This window comes from Mytilus galloprovincialis, chromosome 8, assembly GCF_965363235.1.
Source record: "Mytilus galloprovincialis chromosome 8, xbMytGall1.hap1.1, whole genome shotgun sequence".
Taxonomy (NCBI): Eukaryota; Metazoa; Mollusca; class Bivalvia; order Mytilida; family Mytilidae; genus Mytilus; species Mytilus galloprovincialis.
The window spans coordinates 82,545,828-82,569,954 of record NC_134845.1 but is presented as its reverse complement, the minus strand read 5'-3'; the positions used below and the strand labels follow the sequence as shown (position 1 = coordinate 82,569,954).

The 24,127-nt window shown below is 32.7% G+C and overlaps 1 protein-coding gene across 2 annotated transcripts in view; it reads left to right on the top strand.

Annotated features, from left to right (window-relative positions):
* Nucleotides 1–24,127, top strand: part of LOC143042684 (uncharacterized) — a 92,961-nt gene that overhangs the window by 337 nt on the left and 68,497 nt on the right. For both annotated transcript variants that reach the window (XM_076215112.1, XM_076215113.1), the window contains exon 2: nucleotides 104–1,393. In XM_076215112.1, coding sequence (XP_076071227.1) covers nucleotides 1,320–1,393 — 74 coding nt within the window. In that variant the 5' untranslated portion in view covers nucleotides 104–1,319. The remainder of the gene's footprint in view (nucleotides 1–103; nucleotides 1,394–24,127) is intronic.

The window sequence follows — 24,127 nt, the reverse complement described above, 5'->3', positions numbered from 1 at the left end:
ATTACATAACATGAAAGCAAATGTTCTCAATGTATTTTATCACATTTGACTAATTCTGTCTTTATATGTTTATTTGTTTTCCTTTTTGTTAACATTTTTTCAGAATAGTTTCGGAAAAAAATACACGGTCAGATGAGACATATACTGGTTCTTAGAATCTAGGGAATCTCACGAAAGAACAGCTAACCATACTTCTGATATATCAAGACCAGTAAAGGACTAGAGGTCGAGAAGGTTAAATCGAAAGTGTGATACCATGCATCTAAGCGTGATATTCTATTCGGAATAAGTTCTCATAGCAGTATAATGATAAATCCGAACGTAAAGGAATATTACAATTTAATATCACCTATTATGGACACGAAGACTAATACAAACATTAAATTAATGTATTATAGTATATGTAATGTATAATTTGAGAAATCTTATCGTGTATGTTTATTACAAGTATCAGATGATTTAAACCAGATTTTGACTTAATTCAATTATTTGCTGAAGTTGTTCACAGTAAAAGGTGAGGACAGTTTCTATACTTATAAAAATCTATAGAACACATTCTCCATCGTAATGTGCATTCTCGTTTGCTGTCTTAAGGATTCAATATACGTGTTTTAATGGCGTGCACTTGTCGCCGTTATAGACAAATAATCGAACGCACGTTTGCTTCGTTTGATATAATAATTGCCGTAACAATTACGGGCAAGTGGAATACGGACTGAAAATTTGTAGCAACAGACACAGTGAAGTGTTATAGCAACGTTTAGTATCGGAGAACACTTGTTGTATCTTTATTAGATATGGTTAAGTGAATATGGATATATTTTATCAGTCTGTATACTTGTCAATGCATCAACACATTCGCTAGCTGTTGTATGTGCATTTTGTAGAGTGAGTTCAGTGAATTTTTTTTCTTCTTTGAATAATTGAACGATTTACTTTAGCGAATCACTACTTTGTAAACGAAGAAGATCTACCCAACTTTGTGCGTTTTGTTGAGTGACTTGGGTGATTTTTTCTCTGAGTTATTAATTAATTTTCCCTTAGCGAATCTCTTCATTGTATTCAAAGAAAATATACACAACTTTGTGCTTTTTGTTGAATGACTTGGGTGAACTTTTCAAACTCTGAGTACTTTACTCTAGCGAATCACTGCACTGTTTTCAAAGAAGGATACTTGATTCTACAACATTAAATTACTTAACAAACATTTGAATATAGTAAGTTTATTAAACTTGGAACATTATTTAAATTCGATGCAAGTTAATTTAATGAAGGCGCGTGTTTTGTGTTATTAATTAGTTTGAAGCGACAATATCATAATGGATCTGACCAATACTCATAGACGGCGGAAACAGGAGTTATTTAACCCTGGACACTGGCATCGTGATCACCGGTGAGTTTTAATTATTTATAAATTTTTACCTTCAACTTCCTTTGTCTGGCTTTCACTTTTTTTGGCTTTTAGTATCCCAAATGAAGACAAAACCAGAGAAGTTTATACTTCCGAGACTTTCATATATTGTTTGCCTTGAGTGTCCTTGATGAAGTTAAATCAAGAGAAGCTAAAATTTCCTTGACTTTCATTTTTTTGCTTTGAGTACTAGTGTACCCGATAAAGGTAAATTATTCCACTAAAGCGGATGTTTTCTTGCCTTTCAATTTTACGTCTTGAGCATCCAAATTGATTTAAATTCAAAAACTGATCTATTAAATGTTATTTCATGCGTTTGGTTATTTTACGGTTGTTGTTTCGCATGTTTTGTTGTGTACCTGAAAAGTATATTGACTACCAGTAAAGATATAGTTTCAAATTGTTGAACGGTACTAAAACCTTTTAAGCATTTCAGAAACTCAGATTTTGTATTGCAATAAACACACTACAGAAACGGGTTGTCTCTCCGGCAGATCAAATTGATGTGTAGACAGAAATATTTGTCAAAGAGTTTTGAATTGATATTCATTGAATCAAAATTATAACATTAAACTTAATATTTTGGTGGAGAATTTAATAGCATTCGTAATCATTGACAAGCAATGAATTAAGTTATAACGTTTATATATTCTGTTCGAACTCTTAAAAGTTTTTCGATTTCACAAATCGCCTTTAATGAACAGTATTTCACAGTTTGTTTTTAAGTGTTTTCGAAACAAATGTTCACCTATCTAAGAGTTAGTATAACATTAAAGTTTAAATTTAACTTACAATTATTTAAACCTGAAGTGTGCATACTTTTATATAGTTAACATCCTGAAAGTTTATTTTAATTAATTTTATTAAATGCATGGTAGTGCATATTTTAAGGGCCAAAACTGACAAATTTCTATATCTCAACGTAAATACTAAATTTAAAAAATGAGCCTTAGTTTTTATTAAAATTTGTAAGGTTTCAATTTCAATGAATATGTCAATATACATATTACGTTTCCTTTAAATGTAAAAAAGATAAATGTATTTAATTGAACATTTCTTTATGAAAAAGCATGTTTATAAAAACTGTTGATAATGAACGAGAATATTCATACAAATTGATAACCATTAATTATAACAATTTCGGTTACGAACTAGGAGTATGTATAACAAAGGTGATATCTTTGGGGGAAATGGCTACACTATGTTTGCTGGATAATTATTTTTTTTGGTCGAATATTAGTAAAAGAGTCGGTTTAACGTCAATAAGACAGCAACCCAACTATACAGAACACCAAGACACATTCTTTTTGGTTTGCTTTAAATGATTTTCTTAGGATTAGTATAAACAAATATATAGATAATGAAATCGTGAAATCGTTTGTTTCATTTGCTTTGATAAAGAATGTGGTATCGTCTTTGTTAAGAATACATATAAATCGCATGCTTTCGATGCCGCTTCCGGGTATGAACAACTCTGCAAGATTATTTCAAATTCAAAGAAAGTACAATTGCAGTTTTAATTTTCAGGTTATAGTGCAAATGTTAGTAAACTACTTGTATTATTGTTGCGAAATAAGATAAGCTAGATATCAAAAATGTGTATAGATTACGGTAATATAGTATATCTAAAACGAATTTACATCAAAGTGGATTGAATCAAAAAGCTGATAAATGTTGTCTTTCTTCGAAAAAACACAGCCTTTTTTCACATGTACAACGCAGTATTTGTATAAGCTAATATTTTAATTCAATGCAGGGTCAATTTGAAACTTAGCCATCTCCTTATGTGTATAGCGCTTGTGTGTGAATGAGCGAGAAATTAGACTTTAAGCCACATTAGTCAACAAACAAACTTACTGTATGTCATTGTGACACACAAAAACATAAATTAAAGACTAACAACCATATTTATGACGTCCATTTATATCATTGTGCTAGTACATATTTTTGATTATTGGCCAGCTGAAGCCAGCCTCCGGCTGCGGGATTTTCTCGCAGTATTGCAGACCCATTGGTGGCTGCTCTTCGGTCGGGTTGTTGTCTCTTTGACACATTCCCCGTGTTCATCCATTATACAAAAAATACTATTTCCTGGTTTCTTCTGTCGTCATTCTCTTAAACATTGCTTGCCAACTCACGTTACAGTTTTGATCAATCAGGAAATTAACACTCGTTTGCTCACTGTGGACAAACAGTAAATGAACACTTCACTTTTAAATGACCACTCCTTTTCCTGTTTATTTCGCCTTTGCTATAAGTGGACATCTGAAGTAGATCGATTTCAATCAGTTTAATTTGATGGCTATTTGTTTTCATCAATATCAAATATTTGTAAACATTTAAATATATAAACGTAACCTGCAATTAATGTATTCGTTGGGTCATGTTGTTCCTCTTCACACCCTTGTGATAAATTTTAATGACTTCCGGTTACTTATATGGACAAAACGTAGTAGTTACCAGAAGCAGACTTATATTATTTTATCGTGATTTTATATTCTTATTTCAAGTGAAAGAGTGCTTGAGTTATATTTCGCGATGCCAGGTTTAAAACCAGCTGATATTATACTTTTAATTATATACAAATACGACTATTTGATCGTATATTACAATATGTTGTACTATACTTAATAACTATACACACACTTTCGGCATGTTTCACACAAATATTGTTTCAGCCTCACATTTTTCAATATTATATGTGAACTACTTGATTTTTGGCAAGATTGTGTTTAACCCTTTGTCTTATTCAGGCTGTCCCGTAATTATAAGGAGGTCAGTCAAGGTCGTTAAACACTTCCAGTAGTAGTAAGGAGATTACGTCTTTCCATACCATACTTGTACTGGACATACCAAAATATGCCCTAAAATCGTCGAATATAACTTTTAAACGGAAAAGAGTTTTGCTGATAATCGGGGTCGATCGAAGTTGCACTACAAAAAGAAGATATGTGTCAAAGGGGTAAGGTTCCGCGATGTAACCGGCTACGTATGGATTTAATGACACTCTCTATACACGTGTTTCGGAATCATGTTTCCGGTGTAACCGGATGTGGCTTTGCATGTATGTACATCTAGCATAAACGGACGACCCTCTAACATTGTAACCATTGGTTTTCCTGCAGAATGGGAAAAGTCATTATCATAGACCCATAGACTTGAGTGTCATATGCAATCCCTTGAAGAAAAAACTTCATTGTGCACATTTCATTGTGGGTCTCATTGGGGTCTAAGCGTGACGCGGGATTGTCTATTTTTGTAAGCGTGACACGTGAAAGTCAAATTATTGTGTCGTGAAAACGGGAAATGAGGTCTAGCGGGACCCGGGAAATGACAAAAAAATGAGAATTGCTTACGTACATAGCATAAGCGGGATACGAGAATCTGACAAAACAATAAGCGGGATCCGGGATCGGAACCCCCCCCCCCCCCCCCCCCCCCCCCAATGAGACCCCCTTCATTGCGATCGTGTTGCTGAATCTTTCCTTTAACCACACATAAAGAGATTCAATGAGATAAAAGTATGCTGCCATTTTTTTTTAAATGGACAATTAAATTGACAATTCGAGTAGTTTACTAAAACAGCATAATATTGTGGCACGTGAAGCGTTACTTAATAAATTTGTATAGAATGAAATAAGTAAAGGGATAGATATGTTTACATAACAAGATAGTTGTGTGGTATGTAAAGTGCTACTTGATCAAATTATAAACTTTAAAAATTTATTAAATAACACTTGTTATTTAATTCCAGTGGTCATGTTTCGAGTAGATTTGGTAGGCCACTTGTAAAATGTGTCGCACTTATTATGATTGATCGATTTTTGTTTGTTCAAACGTCACACTTGGTAATAATGTCAAGAACTCAAATGCACTTAGTCAATAAAATGATGAACGAATTTAACAGCGATATCTGAATAAGATATCAATATTAAAGATGGCTAACTCTTCGATGAAGGAAAGGCATTACCACCGGATATGGTGACATTCATTAGATAACCGGAAGTGCATGGGTTTGATGTGACTGGAGACATTATCGTTGGTGGAATATTCGTTTTCACCTACATTTGGCTTACATGTTGGTTTAACAAAAAAATGTCGTCCTCAGATTAATTTAAAGATTTAGTACTACGCGCTAGCTTGTAGACAAGTGCATGTAATGTAGGCTATATACAGCAAACGTGAACGCACATACATATACAAGAATCCAACAACCAGTTCATGTTAATCTGGTTAATCTAATCCAGCCATGAACTTTGAACTCATCGTTCAAAAAACTTTGATATGTGTAATTTTTAATTCATTCTGCAGGTGCATGTCTAGATCATATTATTTTGAAATAGCAAACCAAAAAAAATCAAAGGACTTCTTGGCAAAATGTATGACCTCATCGCTGTTTCGATGATTTTTATCTTGTCATTGTCCAAAAATAAGGCTATCTATCCTGTTTATTGTGCATTTCCTTTAAATTAATGTGAAAAGAAAGTATATGTAGGTTATGCGTTCATCAGACAGCAACCCAGCGTCATTGATAACTACATGTAATAAATTCAGTGCCATTCCTCGTCCAGTTCAAATTTAAAGTTACATCGATAAATTTCGAATGAAGCGACTTACAAATGTATATAATTAAAATAAATACTTGAAGTGTATTGTAAATGCACAAGGCAACAATAGTTTATCAATTGGCAAAACTAATGAATAGGAGATCCATTTCAAATGAAATAAAAATGTGAGAAAATTCACAAAAGTACTGAACTCCGTGGAAAATTCAAAAAGGAAAGTCCCTAATCAAAATTAATGGCAAAATAAATAGCTCAAACACATCAAACAAATGGATAACAACTGTCATTTTCCTGACTTGGAACAGGAAGCATTCAGTCCTCCCCAATTTTTGAAAGAGTGATAAACGATTCTTATATTATTTGGCTGTCATATTCATGATATATTTGTCACTGGACATTAATCAAACAGCAAAAAAACAATCCTTCAAACAAGCAAGCAAGCAATTGATATCATGGTTCGTTATAAGTGAAATGCAAAACAAAATAAAATGTATTCTCAACCATATTTCTGGATTTTTTTCCAACCCTAAATCGACTTGTCACATGTCTGTTCCCTTTTCACGAATACATGTATCACAAATGTCCATTTCTAATTGTGAAGTACATGTCTCAATCATTTCGATAAGAATAATGTTTTCTATCGTTTAAAAAAAACTAAGATTAAAAATGACGAAATTGTGAAATAGTTATTTTTAATCTCAATTGAAACAAACTATATCGGTCTTTTCTGATTACGTAAATGATAAAATGGCGTTAACAACAACACCAGGACTAAAGAATGTCCTAAATATTGGACAATTACTATACAGGGACATTTGTGTCAATATGTATTGATAAAGTTTAAACGCGAGATAAATAAATATATGTGATTCACGGGCACATGTAGTTATGACTGTGAAGCTGCAGTCCTTGTCCTTTTCTTATGCATGCATAAGTTATATTATATACATGTATGTCTGCCGAAGCTCGGTGGTTCTCTCGGGCGCTTAGGCATCGTCTATCATCTAAACTTACCACCGGAAAAACCGATAGTGCTGAAAGTAACGTTAAATAATTCAATATGCATGTATGTGTGTGTATCTTTCCTTGTTTCTTTACAAAGTTTATATATGAACTGCCAGTTATTTCCTTCCTATCCACCTAAATGTCTATTTAAGGGTTTTACAGAAAGCCTGTTTTAGGTTATCAATGCCCTCAACTTCGTACTCTTTTTTTGGCCTATTAAACTGTGTTCGTTACTGGTGAGTCTTTTGTAAACGAAACGCGCTTCTGAATTACAAAATGTAAAGCCTGATATCTGTGATGAGCAAACTAGACTCCAGCTGGCAGCCACGCACAACTGTGTGTTTAAAAATGTACAAAAGCAAAATATACACACAAAAATGTATTGTATAGGGTTATTGTACCAGTTTTAAAAGAATATTGTTAAGACGAGACAAAACACGAAAACACAGGCCCAATACTAAATATTGCTGTTTTCTGTTCTTTGGTGGGGTTGTTGTCTCTTTGACACATTCTTCATTTCCATTCTCAATTTGATATAATAATTGTGCAACGGATGTGTAAAGTTATATTGTGAAAGTTACATTATATAAATTATCCGGACACTGATGCGCCTCGTTTATATAATTAGAGGGTTGTTTAAATGATGTCTTGTGGCAAATATTTCATGCATATTCAGTTGGAAATTAAATTAAACAATATATGCATGGTATTCATCTTGCAATACATGTAACAGATGCATGTTCCAAATATACATGCTACAACGATCTGTCAAATAACGTTAAAAAAAATGGAATAATAAATAAATTATAATTGTCCCTCAAAGAAAGCAGAATGTTTAGTCACTTGGCATCTGTTTGTTAAATTTTAAATTCAGAAATAAATATGAAATGTCAATATATAAAGTGTGAATATGAATTATTATGAGTTTGTGTACGTTTAACGCCCTTTTTAGCTCACCTTTCCTAAAAGGAAACGTGAGCTTTTGCCATCACTTGGCGTCCGTCGTCGTCCGTCCGTCGTCGTCGTCGTCGTAAACTATTTCAAAGATCTTCTCCTCTGAAACTACTGAACCAATTACAACCAAACTTTAGCTGAATGATCCTTAGGGTATCTAGAATAAAGATTGTGTTTTATTTTCCATTTTGTGAAAAAAACATGGCCGCCATGGCTAAAAATAGAACATGGGGGTAAAATGCAGTTTTTGGCTTATATCTCAAAAACGAAAGCATTTAGAGCAAATCTGACATGGGGTAAAAATGTTCATTAGGTCAAGATCTATCAGCCCTGAAATTTTCGGATGAATCAAACAACCCATTGTTGGGTTGCTGCCACTTAATTGGTAATTTTAAGGAAATTTTGCAGTTTTTGGTCATTATCTTGAATATTATTATAGATAAAGATAAACTGTAAACAGCAAAAATGATCAGCAAAGTAAGATCTACAAATAATATGACCAAAATTGTCAATTGACCCCTTAAGGGGTTATTGTCCTTTAATGACAATTTTTCACAATTTGTTCATCATATTTGCTAACTTTAAAAAATCTTCTCCTCTAAAACTACTCAACCAAATTCAACCAAACTTCAACTAAATGATCAGTAGGGTGTATAAAATAAAGTTTGTGTTTTATTTTCTATTTCGTCAAAAAACATGGCCGTCATGGCTAAAAATAGAACACAGGGTAAAATGCAGTTTTTGGCTTATATCTCAAAAACTCCAGCATTTAGAGCAAATAAGACAAGAAGTTAAAGTATTTATTAGGTCAAGGTCTACCTGTCCTAAAATTTTCAGCCGAATTGGGTAACTGGTTTTTCAGGTATAATGCCCCTGAATTGATGATTTTGAAGAAATTTTGCAGTTTTTGGTTATTATCTTGAATATTATTATAGATACAGATAAACTGTTAATAGCAAAATTGTTAAGCAAAGTAATATCTACAAATAAGTCAATTTGACCAAAATTGTCAATTGACCCCTTAAGGAGTTATTGCCCTTTAAAGACTTTTTTCACAATTTGTTCATCATGTTGACTTACTTTAAAAAATCTTCTCCTTTGAAACTGCTGTATCAATTTCAGCCAAACTTAGGCTAAATGAGTTTCAGAGTATCTAGTATAAATTTTATATTTTATTTCCTTGTATGTCAAGAAACATAGCTCCTATGGCTAAAATAGAACATAGGAGAAAATGATTTTTTTTTTGCTTTTGAAGAAAATAGGACGATTCAAAGAACATTTAAATAAATTGAAAAGCCAAAATAATCATTGATGAGAGATTTAACCCAAAAAATTAAGGTGAGCGATTCAGGCTCTTGAGAGCCTCTTGTTCATATTTACATCCATATTTTCGTTTCAAAGAAATTGACTTTGACAGATATGCTAAATTGTTCTTACATGTCTATTCTGAATATTTGATATGCAAGCACGTGACATTTGTCAATGTACTGAATCGTTGTTTAATTAGACAACAATATTAATATAAGGAAACCATTGCCATGCAGTAATTGTTTCAATGGTCTCTTCATCTGTCACTTTACGACTGATACAAAACAAACCTGGTGGAATATATAGTTTTGAAGACTTTGATGTCTTAAGGATGTACTTAGGTAAGGTTTTGGAATTCGTGTTAAATTTTCAGACTCCTTGGTGTTTTTCCATACAAAACAAGGTAACATATTTTGCCCCATAACACCCATTTCTTTTTTCATATAAGACTAAATAGCTCATGAAAGGTCATTTACCAAAATTTTAGAAGATTCTTAATTTTTTTTCTTTTGTTTTAGGACCCAAATAATACCAATGCAAACATCAGGTAAAAGTCCAAGTCAGCATTTTCCCGCCATATTTTTAATCTCAAATATCTCGAAAAGGAGGTTCATGACCTATCAATATTTTTAGTTTATTTTAATCCTTTAAGAATGCTCTACTACCTTATAGTATCAATTTTAAATTTCTGATTTATCAATTTTCACCTAACCTCACCTAAGTAAAAATGTACATCCTTAAAAGTGACTTTGAGATGAAGAACATCAGTAAAGGCACTGTTCCTTTGCTTTTTGTGTGGTTTTGATTCTTGCTGTGCATTAGCTGATTTTGTGTCATGAATGGATGCCCAATATCCTTTGTTTTTCTGTTATAAGCAAAACTGCAGATCGTGTTTGTTTTTCGTTTAATGTTTAATAAATATTTAAAAATAAGATTCGAGGCTTTTCATTGCTTGCCATGCTGTATTGGTTTTGTTTATTGTTGTAAGCTGTATTGGTTTTTTTTTCTATTGTTGTAGGCTGTATTGCGACCGAACTGCTTACTTCTACTATCTTGTTATTTCTATATTACACTTAAGATGCTTTCCTATACCGGTATAGTTAACAGACAAGATATAATAGTTTGGTGGCATAAAAATAAACAGACATTATAAGTTAAAACCTAAAAGGGGAAGAGGTCGAAGAGGTCCCTTTGTGCCGCTGCTGTTTGTCTGTCAGTTCAAGTCCACGTGAGAACCACAAGGCTCTTCACGCCGATGATGTTTGCTTTTCTGTGTAAAACCATACGAGAATATGAACGAGTGATTGCCATAGTCCGGATTTCGTTATATGAGCAATTTTGATTGATTCTTTTTTTCAAGATATAACAGCGTTAGAGAAGGCAGGGGCGCTCGGTCCACCTTTTGTGCAAAATTTATTTAGGAAATCACTGAAACATGACTCTTAGGCAGCCCCTCTTTCCATCCTTCCCCTGATGAAATTTTATTGATCCGCCACTGAGAGGGACAATCCTTTAATTTGTATGACAGTCCTGACACACTGTGTCTATCATTACATGTATATGTGTATACAATTGAAAATTGCGCGTGTATCTGAAATGGGTCGGTAACAGCATTCAGTTATGTCTGTTTGGCTACTGTAAACGCGTATGCTAAAGAAATGCAAACCTCACTTCATGCATCTAAAACGCTTCTCTGGTATAAACTGCCCTCAAGATCGGTTAAAGCCGTATATTCGAATTCAAAATATGTATAAGAACCGGAACAGTTGAAGAGCTTTAAAAGTGACATGTAGACGACTTTGCGGTTTTGGGTGCAAATATATCAATCATTTTAAAATAACATTACAGTTACGTAATTTAGTCATCACATAAGTAATGTGTTGCACAAAAAATGAACTTTCCTTCAAGGCAATAAACATATTGTTAATTTATATGTGTGACTGTTTTCCTCCTTTGTGGTTTTAGGATACGTCCTTGTTACTGAGAATGTCATTCATGAATGTTAAATTTGTTAAAATTTACACCTTACTATTAACTCGAACTAAATACGAACTATTGCATAATTATTGTATGTTTTGACAATGTTCGTTTGCAGTATATTGCTTATGTCTAGTCATTAACCGGTTGTTGGTCTTATCCGGAAGAAGACAGCCATGCAAATGAAAAGTATAAAAACTGGATTATGACAGTCATTGTCACCGCTATAATCCATATTTAATTGCAAAGATATATACAAATAACACACAAGTTGAATTGAACAGTATGATTGACTTGAAAATATATAATTCTTGTTTTCGTCAACTAGTCTTTGGTCTAAATCAGTAAAGCTGCGTTCCCAGCGTGATAAAGCAATAACCAAATTCTGATACAGTCGGGATCAAGATAAAATGCTTGACTTCAATAAGCGAGGCGAGCGCTGCATGTTGAAAGGAGAAGTAATGCTTACTTATTTCAATTACGAGTTTATGTAATAGGTAGCTTTGACATAAGCGGGTATTGATCTCATAGGAGGCCACCCGCACGCTAGGCGAACTTAATACCACGAGTTTGTCGAGACAGTTCTATCAAACCATACCGATTGAACTTCTAAAGACTACTGACATTCAAATAAAATTAAAACGAGAAAGAACTTGTCATCTCTAAAAAAGAAAAACGTCACCGATTCAATTCCAATGTATTGTAGTACAAAATTGACATCCATCTCAAATTGTAAACAATGTATTAGTGAAAGTCAGCATGCCTAATGTAATTTAAGCCATTATCTTAAAAATGATATTAAGAAATAATTAATTTCAAATTTGAATATGTATGTGAAGGGCGTTTAAACCTGCTTATTGCGTAAACATATCATTCATCCAAATGCAGACTGTATTGTTTATGATAAGACGAGACAGTCTTATTTTATTATCAAACAATTGTCACACATTTGTGATATAAGTATTAAAATGTGAACGTGAAAACAAATGAAAGACATCTTTACTGGTTCTAATTTCTGTCAAATCACGACATTATAGAAAATCACATGTATTTGAAACACAGACTTTTTTGGGGGGGTTCATCTTTGTCAAGACCAATCAGTGCACAAAAATAGGGATGAATGAACTCTACGGAAAAAGCAACTGTAAGCATATTTACACTGTATATCATCTCCACCGGATATAGGTACATGTACCCTTGGCCTGGTTCTCTGTTCATTGTCCAAGAAAAACAACATTACTGTACAAATACCAGAGTATAGCTACATGTACCTGGTTATCCGGTGGTGATGATACACAGGGTGAAGGTTTTGTACCATTAAAACATTCAAACAGGCAGCAATTGTTTGCACCTGTCCTAAGTCAGGAATCTGATGTTTAGTAGTTGTCGTTTGTTGATGTGGTTCATAAGTGTTTCTCGTTTCTTGTTTTTTTTTATATAGATTAGACCGTTGGTTTTCCCGTTTGGATGTTTTTTATTAGTAATTTTAGGGACCTTTTATAGCTTGTTGTTTGTGTGAGCCTAGGCTCCATGTTGAAGACCGTACTTTGACCTATAATGGTTTACTTTTATAAATTTTTACTTAGATAGAGTGTTGTCGCATTGGCAATCATGCCACATCCTTCTGATACATGATAGCTATCTTACTACTTTTAGAAATATCATATAGCTGCAACACAGCTTTATAGTCGTTTAGAAAGAAAGTTCAGGGGTTGATCTGATTCTTAAAAAAATCAGGCAGATGTGTAAATGAGTCAAGATGAAATTTCAAACAGCGGTTTGAGTTTACGAAAAAGTTGTTATGACACTGATCAGCGTACTTGACTATTGTCGAAACTGTTTAAAGAATGACTGTAATATTTTTTCTCTCTATGAAGAAATAACATAAAAAATGTGGTGCACACTGAATAACGCGCGTAGCGGGTTATTTAACAGTGTGCACCACATTTTTTATGTTATTTCGAATAGACAGAAAAAATATTACAGTCATTTCTTATAATTTAATTCTAAATTCCATTTTAAACCGTAGAAAACCTTGAAAAAACGTTGATGACGTTACGGTCACATGACTAAATTATGTCTATGGTCTGATAACAAAATAACGTCAGCCAATCAGAAGACGCGTTACATCCAAAATTAAATTATATCCAAATAACAATCATGAGTCCATAAAAAATACCTGATAATAATATTATGAAAAAAAGGTGTTTTACATAAATTCAGAAATGTATTGATGAACAATATGAAAACAGTTACTATATGGAAACCAAAACTAAAGAAACAAAACAGAACTGCGGGAGTTTCGGGTAAACTTCGGAAACATTTCAGTAAAATTATGTTAAATGTCAGCTATTGGTATCAACTATACTGACAGATCTTTAAGGTTCTATATATATGCCATCTAAAATGTCCCTCGCAAGCGATTTGTCGTGCATTCAAAAGAACAAGGTTTGACATGTTCATTGTATACGTATAAAAACAACAAACTATGCATTGTATATAAACAACAATAAAATGTGTATATAGACCAGACAGACCAGACAGACGTATATCAAGTCAATTCATTTATACTCTCGAACCTCTATTCTATTTTTTTCCTGCTAACATCTGTTCCATGCAACAATTAGTGATTAAACTGTTTATCTCATAATTGGCAACGAATTGAATTAATAATTTAAAGAAAATTAATAAGGGACATGTTGCAAGTCTAAGGCCACTTTTTTCTTTGTAGATAGTCATCCATTATCTTGAGGAGACACACACGTAGCCGTTTACTAATGGTGTAATATTTTTATTCGTAATTGATTAACGTATTATTTCCGCATAACATTCAATTGTGTCAACGTTAATATTATGCATATGAACACTCTGGTGGGGTCGGCTTCACGTGTATGTACTATGTACGTATGTACTAGTAAATGCCGCCGTTATCTGAGGAACGACTCGAAAGCTGCGAGGGTGCATTGGCATCCATGTACATATTGACTATCGGGATTAATGGAGATGTGTAACTAACGTATTTGTACGACAATGTTTTACAAGAACAATCAATCTCCACCCAACACAAGAGAATGCTAGGACACCGGGAAGTCTGTTATTATAGTGGAGGAAGCCGAAGTACTCGGCGAGAACCATCGGGCCATTCGGTAGAAACATACACACCGGAGAGATATCAGAAGATTGGGGTCAACTTTGACCAACCGAGGCCTCCAAAGTACCCTTTCTAGTTTAAACTCCCATCTGTGTACCAGAGAAGTGTGTGGGAGGATGAAAACCACCCTTGGGATGTACTGAAATTTCCCGGTGCCCCGAGTCGGAATAGAACCCGGGACCTTCAGCAATCTAGCCATTGGTCTTTTTTCTCTTGGTCACTAGACCACGAGCCAACACTAACTATCACTCACTGTTACATGGGTTTGGGTCTACTGGTGTCTGTTTGTCGGTACAACGGTCTTGTAGTAGGGTGTTCACGGTTGCTGCAAGTCATGATTTTACTTACTGAGACTAAAACAGAGAACTGTCTTCATTTCGTTCTTTACTCCAACATAAATGAGGAACTCAATGGGGAATCAATCGAGCTTAATTTGACAAATGGAGCCAAGGCTCCGTGTTGAAGACCGTACCTTGACCTATAATGGTTTACTTTTATAAATTGTGACATGGATGGAGAGTTGTCTGATTAGCAATCATACCACTTCTTCCTATATCTCTCTATATCTTATCAATGTATTAAAATATCAGTCCAGATCGATAAAATGGTGCACTTTGTTTGAGATCATGACAAAAAATACTATAAAAACTATAAAAAGCATCTATTAAACACACCTGTCCTATTAGAAATAGTGAAAGTATTATTGCTTGTAACATAAATTTTAACTTTACAAATAAAATCTTTTATGATCAATCCATTTGTCTTGAAATCAAGTTCTAAAATCAAGAAACAATTTGTCTAACTTAATTGGACGCCAAATTGAAGTTTGTGGATTACTTTGTACTATGAATATCTTATATTGAAAATTAACATTATAAATTTAAGTCTCCACGATTTTATGATTTTTTTTAGATTTTCACAAAATTTCAGTTTTTGTCAGAAATGGTTTTGGAATTAACTATGATGTCATGAAATATACATCGCTTTAAAAATCACCATGTGAAATAGATTGTTATCTGTTTTCATTTCAATGCAATCATCGTTAAAGTCAAAAGCTATCTGAAAACAAATATCGTGCCGCGAGCATTTATGTTTTTTGTCGCACTTTAAAATGACAAAAATTAACAGAGTTGCAAAACAAAGCTTTTTTCAATATTTTTTACTTTAAACTGATTGTCATAAGTTTATCATTCGTAGATATTTCTTATGTATATTATCAACTACTATCTTATTAAACGAGTGAGAGAATAACAATATAGATAAAAAGATTTACAGGGATAGATAAATTTATAACAACTTTCTCTTAAATTGTGATAGTTTTATAACATTGTGGTTATTTCGCAGTTGATTTCAAATAAAATCTACATGTTTTAAAAGACGAGTCTGTTTCTCATAATATTGAAATTACAAATAAATACGTTTTTTGTTTTTCCCTTTCATTTGTTAATTTTGACCCGCCTTTATTTTCAAAGATGAAACATACATTTGTACCTAAATGCTGGACAAAAAAAAATTTATACTGATGAATCATGCTGAAAACTTATTGTGAAACTTTAAGACAGCGACCATTCATTCCTATTTCTTTTATAATGAGGGATATGTGTGTCCATGACTTTTAAATATTTACTTTGACGTATTTGGGTAAACATACTTTGTTTTAGAAGAGAAACGAATATTTTTTTTTTCATTTGAAATTAAAGTACAAAACAACAAATATTATACCTGTATGTTGTTTATCATGAAAAGCTCGTTTTTATGTGAATGAACCTGTAGTGTCCCAAGAACAACAACCAATTATCATATGTCTATAAAAAGGTGAATGGTGGGTGCTAAAATATAATAAGAACCAAAGGTGGGGACGCACTCAGTATCAAGCGTAGAAAACTGTTAAACGCCTCAACCAAAATAGACAATCTCCCATGCAGAGTTATAGGTGTCATACCACCAATTACTCCTCCAAATTTAGAAAGTAGGCCTACTCGGACAAAAAATAGTGCATTTGATGGTATTGTTCACCTAAACTAACCAACAAATTTGCAGAAATGAAACTTTTGTTCAAAGAGAATTATATTAAGACCATTTTGCGCCAAATTTTACCTGTCTAGGAGTTTGCATTTAAAATTGATGATTAATGCGCTCCATGGTATACTAATTTAAGATTTCCAGAAAACCAGGGGTTATTTTTAGTGGTACCTCCTTTCGGGAGCTCTCTTCTTTCTTATATGATTTTAAATGTATGTTGAAAATTGGCATGCAGAAAGGTGACACCTGTACAATTCAGCATATACCTAGTTTCTATGAAGTTAAACTTAAGGTAAAATATTTAGAAAGCTGTGAAAATTGCAAAATTTGGTTGAACAGATAGGGACTTTTAATTGGTGATGTGACACCTTTAAAGTCCTTGCTATCTCTCAAGGACCGATAACTCTGCATGGGAGATTGCAAAATTGGACGACAGAAAATAAAAGGTACACGGAAAATTGAGGACTAAGCAACATGAACCGCATTTAAGCGTGTCCATCGAAGTCTATCATAATATGCTCAACACAATTTAGAACAATTAAATAAGATAGAGAATGGGAAAAGGGAATGTGTCAAAGAGACAACAACCCACTCGAATAGTAAAAAACACCGAAGGCCACCAAGCATGTGTCCTCGACACAGCGAGAAAATAATAAAATATTTATTTGTAAAATTTAGGATAATTAAGGAATGACTGTAATATTTTTTCTGTCTATGAAGAAATAACATAAAAAATTTGGTGCACACTGAATAACGCGCGTAGCGGGTTATTTAACAGTGTGCACCACATTTTTTACGTTATTTCGAATAGACAGAAAAAATATTACAGTCATTTCTTATAATTTAATTCTAAATTCCTTTTTAAACCGTAGAAATCCATGAAAAAATGTTGATGACGTCACGGTCACATGTCTAAATTATGTCTAACAAAATAACGTCAGCCAATCAGAAGACGCGTTACATCCAACATTAAATTATTAGAAAATGCTTTACAGTCTTTAATTTAGATTATTTAAATATCTTGTTTGATTAAAAAACAAACCAACTCTGACATTTTCTTTTTTCTCACAGGAGAAATCGCAGTTTTAAATTTACGGTATAATAGTAGTCGTAGTAGCCAAAGATATTCGTTAGAGATGTTGTCTAGATCTGATCGATGGGGATATATCTGACATTTCAGATTGATGGTTAGAAGTACATCAGTATGTCTAGAAAAGTTATTTGATACATAATTTAATGTTAAAGAGTTTAAAATTTACTATCGGCCATGTGTATAGAGACAACTGGGTCATCTTCAGTACACATCTGCGAGCAAAGGAAAATAAAAAAAAAATGAAAAAAATAGTTGAAATTTGAAAAAAATAACCTATCTGTTAGCGAAGTGTCTTAGAAAGGCACATTTTGATTCGCAGTATCAAACGCACCTAAAAATATTTCGCGTTCAGGTTCATCATTTAATGGAAAAACCATCACCGAGTTTTGCACGTTCATTTTAATACCTTAAATTTCTTTTTAAATTAGACACGTTTAAATATTTCAAGCAGAATTTCAATTTCAGAGGTTATCAAATAAAAATCAAAGTTCATTTCTTGTTGACAAGTTGATTGACATATTGAGGGACATATTTCACACGTGCAGGTGTAAAAAAAATACTGTGAAATAAAAAACGCAATCTTACCACTCGTAAAAGAAATAGTGGCAATAAAAGACAACCATTATGGTGTTAAACTTATAACTACGTGAAGTTAAATGCACTTGGTCTTGATAAAGTCTCCAATGCGCAATTTAATCAGATTTTGTATTTTAGCACGCGGAAATTACATGCTAACATCGGTGGTTTTTGGCGTACCCTAAAATAGCAAACAATTTGTCAAATTTGTCCTTTCCGGTTCAAACATGTGTACATGTACAGCACAACAATTGTTCTGAATTATTAAAGCAATGGTAATAGGAAAAGACAGCTTAAACAGCCATTCAATCATCGTTGTGTGAGAACGGTGTGTTTGATTAGTACTACATAGTACAATTTAGACATCTGTGGTTTGCTTAATTGATAATGATAAATCACCTACACATTAATTTTACGCTAAGGATCGTCCCGTGGTTAGGTGTGATAATGAAGGCATGCTTCTATTTCACCTTGTAAACAACTGTAGGTTATTTAATACTTCAGCTGAAGATTATGAACTTAGCCGTAGAAAAACCAAGGAAGCTAAACCAATAAGGGGATTGCCTTTGTACTTGATGTACAGTGGGTTTAAAAACACAATTGAAGCGATTTGACCGTTGATATATCTAGATGTAGGAGTCGCCATTCGTTTACCGGATATGTTATAACGTATGTCCATGAATGTTGTCAGTTCTTGAAGTCGACCTTAATAAAACATTTGTTTATTGCTTTATATGCGTAAATGGCAAATAGCAGACCCACTCGAAGCTTGTTCGTGATCAGCTTGTGGTCATGCAGTGGGCAACTAGTTTATGTTAGAAAGCTTACTTGACTGTATATAATCAATTTAAGCTTTCTGACTTTAAAAACAGCAAACAGCAATATCTGTTAATTTATATTATTAGTATTTAGAAACTAATCATTGGAAACCACCATTATCAATTATTGTTTTTAAGTGATAAGACGTTCATAAAAGTGATGAGCATACATTTTTTTTACAAGTTCTATTATTTTATTACACTCTCTTCCATTAAATAATACAAATGTTTGACATTTAAGTGTGTTTATAACCCGTGTCTCGAAAAAAAATAATTGCCAGTTACTACTGTGCTTGATCTTTGGTTCATGCAATGTTGTTTACATGTTAACATATTTAATGGAAATTACATTTTCCAGATAAAAACTGTGAAATACATCACTTCATACTTGAAGGTTGTCGAGTAGAAAGAAACTACACATGCAGTTAACTATCGCAATAATCTCCGTTGCTTCTGAAATTTCAAATGTTTACATTTTCATAAACGACTCGTTTTTTAATCAATGCTGTATAACACATCATAATATAAGAAAATTGAGGCAGTTGTGTTAAACTTTGTATCTTAGTGGGGGGGGGTATGATTGTTTTGTTTTTGTGTCTATTTCACTGTGGTGTATTCGCGCGAAACACATGAAATAAATCCTGAAGTTAGAAGAAAAAAGAACGTTTAATGTCATGGTTGGAAATAACAAGGATTTAACATTTTGTTTCTTCGATTATTGTAATGTAAACTGGACCTTGACAGGGCGGATCCAGCCATTTTATAAGAGGGGTTCTCAACCCGGGATAAATGGGGGGTTCTAACCACATGTCCCCATTCAAATGCATTGATTGATCGTCCAAAAAAGGGGGTTCCATCCCCGGAACTCCCCCCCCCCCCTGGATCCGCCAATGCTTGGTGACCTAAAAACAGAGTAAAAGCCCTGAAGGAAACCGAGTAATTCACAAATTGAAAAGATTCACGTAGGACTTTCTTTTAATTTAAAATTTTGAGTGTCATCTGACCAGTTCAAATATCAATAACAGCTAGAAAATATAGAAAATATTTTTCCTCTTTGCCATTTAGGTTCTTAAGTACCAGGGGCCTGTTTATCGAAACTGTCTTAAGTTCCGTCGTAAGAAATTCGTAGGACAGAATTTAGGATAAAGTTAGGACCGACTTATGACACGTCTCAGCATCAGCCATGCACATCGACGTTATCTTAGGATTATCTTAGCAAGGACGTCCTAACCGATGTCCTAAGTATTGGCGGAAAAGATTAAATAAAAACCCGAATGTCTTTGCAGGTGTTATATCTTAAAGCGAAAGTTAGAAAACAACAAAAAATAATTAAGCTGAAAAACTCAAAATAAAAAAGTTTGACAAGAGAAAAATCGAAACATAAAAAACATTAAATTGCGCATTGTCCAACAACAGTTACATTGCAAAAAAGAGTGCACTAAAGAAAACAATGTCAGGAAGACTGTGTAGAAGTTTGGTCATAAATAAATTGTTCAAAAGCAAAATGGAGTGGAAACTTTGAGGGATTATAAGTTTATGAAGTTGTAAACTTTTTCAGTAATGTTAAAGGTAAACTATTATTTTCTAATTGGATTAATTATTTGTAAACTAGACTGAAGCCGGCTGCAACTTTTAGCAGCCATTAAAGATAACATCCACATTTTTCCAGCAGCAACTTTTGATGATATGTCTAAAAACCCAAAAACTGTACGAGACTCAAACATTCAAAAAATCGCAAAATCTTAGTTGAAAATAATAATTTACAATGTATACGTAACAGCGGAATTCGAAAATTTCCCGTTTTAAATATGTATGTGAAGTAAGCGGCCGGTTCGTCATTCGATATTCAATATCCACTGTCCAAATAGTAAACCTATATTATCAACTCATGTGCTTTTTACATCAATATTTTTTTTTAACTAATGTCAGTTTCCACTAGTGGCCCAATACCCATTTTAATAGTTACTCCTAATGATATGATTTGGTTTTGCATATAAACAGACTTAATTAAAACACCAAAATGCATGTTACAAATAAAAAGATTTAAGACTAGGAGAATATTTATTTAGCTAGTACAACAATGTAGTCTACAATGTTAACCATTTCCAGCTATTTCGAGGTGCATGGTTATTTAACGGATTGTCTATATGTTTCAGCTAGTCGGAAAAAGTTTAAAATCTTTATTTTTCGTGCCATTCGATTGCGTATATTTTAGCACGAAAAGGAGACTGCATGATAATGTCCCTTAAATTCGAAAATGTAAATTGTAATTTTAATCCACCATAATAATAACATACTCGTATCAAAATGTATTTTGTCCAAAAACTAGGTTGAATGTAATCACCTTTTTGCACTTTTACATGGAAAGGTGTCAAGATTATCTAAACATGTTCATTTATCAATGGAATTAACTTACTTATGTAAGACTTGAATATTATATTGTAGAACTGTATTGAAATTTTAAGGGGCACATAATCGCCGTTATAATAAGATACCATCTTTATTATTTTAAAATTATTTTCAGATTTATTTCTTTTTTATCTATTTTTTAATTTATTTTATTTTAGAACGTTGAAAGCAATATAAAAACGCTAAAGAGAAAAAAAATGCCATCCGAACGATACAATTTAAAAATATATATATATATATATATATATATATATATATATATATATATATATATATATATATATATATATATATATATATATATATATATATATATATAAATATATATATATATATATAAAGAAGTCAAGTACAAAGGAAAATTAAAGGAAAATTAAAGGAATTAAACGATTTCGGTATTTTTGTTTTCACTTAAGGCTATAGGAAATACAAATCCATTCTCTTGAAAAGTATAACAATCGAACAAACGAAATATGAAAGCATTTTATTGAGGACATTATCTGTAAAGACACATAAGTTTAGACTAAGCTTTTTTTTAAACTTTCGCTTATCTACGAGAGTGGCTAGTTTGATGTGAGGCTGATCAAGATTCACGTTATGTTAAAGGGGCACTAGCTACGAGATGATAAAAAATATAAAGTTTGATTTTTTTTTGTTCAATCAATAATGAAAGTGAAATAGTGAAATGACAATTCTCTTTTCGCAGCCAAAAAGGTTCAATTTTGCCAAATTACGCTAAGAAACATTGATTATTAGTTATTCACTTGCAAGTGAATGAGTCGACCTCTTTAAATCCGTATTCATGTGAACTTCAATTTAACCCCTAGCTAGAGATTGACAACGCATGCATTGTACATGTATGTGTATTGGTTATTTAAAGAAAAAGAATGTCAACAATGAAAGTGAAACTACGGTAAATCATTTGATTACTAATTCGATGCACATAAAATTATTCTTATACGGCAAAAAACAATGAGAAACATCTATTTTTAATCTATAAAATAAAATCAAACAGACCTATAAAAATCCAATTGCACGTGTTGGTTTAATCTATTCATATCTTTATTTATGTTTACATCGCTTACATGTATATGGTCATCTGAGGTCAAATCGATAGTTAATTAGATGACTAAAATACACACGAAACGAACCTATATATTATCTACCCTATGCTCTGTAAAACTGTTTATTTAAGACTTTTGATAGTTTGGATAAATGTTTTACATTGTTATAAATCAACTATGAGAATTTGAGTCAAATCGGTGACCATGAATTTGACAGCTAGTGCCCCTTTAATTAGCCGGAAACAAGACACGGATCCGAATGATGCAATTATAGATCTTTTATGGGAAATAAATCAATTGTTCAAATCGCTCTCATTAAATTGGTTTCTATAATACTAAAATTACGAGGTCCAATTTGTCAGGCGTCATCACGCAAAAACGACGAATCAAAGAATTCAACTTTATATACAACTAATATAGTACAAAGGTGTAGATTAAAAATTACACCACTCCAGGCCCTTTTGTTTTCCACGTAATTAATATCGCCAATAATAAGGAAGTTCCGGGTCGAGTCCGATACCGATACCAATAGTATAATCACCTGTTACCTATTACCTTATCTGTACGTTCCGCATCTGACAGGCGCACCACCAAACGGTGTATTCAGGATTAATATGCTATATAAACGGGTCATAATAACAGGGTTGACACTACTAAATTGTCAAATTGTTACCCATTGTAGTATTTTAATCCGTAAGACTTTCTAAGATAACAATACGAATACTAAAAATCTGGACTAAAAATAAGTTTCAATTTGTGAGCGGGCATGACGTAAAACAGCGAATCAAAGAATTCAACTTTATTTATAACTAATATAGGACAATGCTGTTGATTAAAAAATACTCCATTCCAGGACCTTTTGTTTTCCAAATATTTAATATTACCAATAATTGATAAGTTCCAGTTCGACGGGTTCAAACAGAAAGATTTGAAAGCAGAGAAAATTGTGTATCTTATAATCGGCATGACTTTATCAGATGACAGTACTAATACTAAGATAAGGCTTTCGCATAGTTATATACTTTAATTCAGTCACGGACCCGCGATATCACGGGTGTGTTCTAGTATTTTATAAATGAGATAAGCTGTATTATCGCAAAAATAAACAAAAACGGTTTTGGTAATAGCAATACAAACACAAAACAAACATATTTAACAAGCCTAAAAATGGCCGAAAGTTGTAGTCTGACTTTACCGATATCAAATATGTACGAATTATTACCGTATCATTAATTTTCGTCTTATTTGCAGGTCGTAATTTATTAGTCTATAGCTTAACCATTAAAACCCGAACTATTGACTAGTTATTTTTATAGTTATGTAACTTCAATAATTATTGTGACGAATTACGCTCCCAATTTGGTGTTAAAATTTTATCAGCAATTTAGTTTTCTTATTAAAAGAAAAAAGTCAAGAGTTCAATAAGATATTAGACGGGAGATTAAAGTATATATCAAAGTCCATTAGAAAAATGAATCAAACCTTAAAATACCAAATATCGATATGAAAATGATAATTAATTATTCAAAAGTTTCAATAGTTTGAAAATTTGTTCTCAAAGCCTGTCTGCATGGGTTTATTTATGTATTCCGTTTCCGTGATTAACACCTAAATTTTCAAAAGTGTTTAATTGTATCTCTGGACTGTGACTTCACATGCCGCTGTCTTACAAAACAAGAGTTATCTCCCATGTATGCAAGGGTTTGTCGTTCTTTTGTAGATATTCAGAAAACGATATCTATAGGGAAATGAAAAAATTGAAAATCCAAACTTA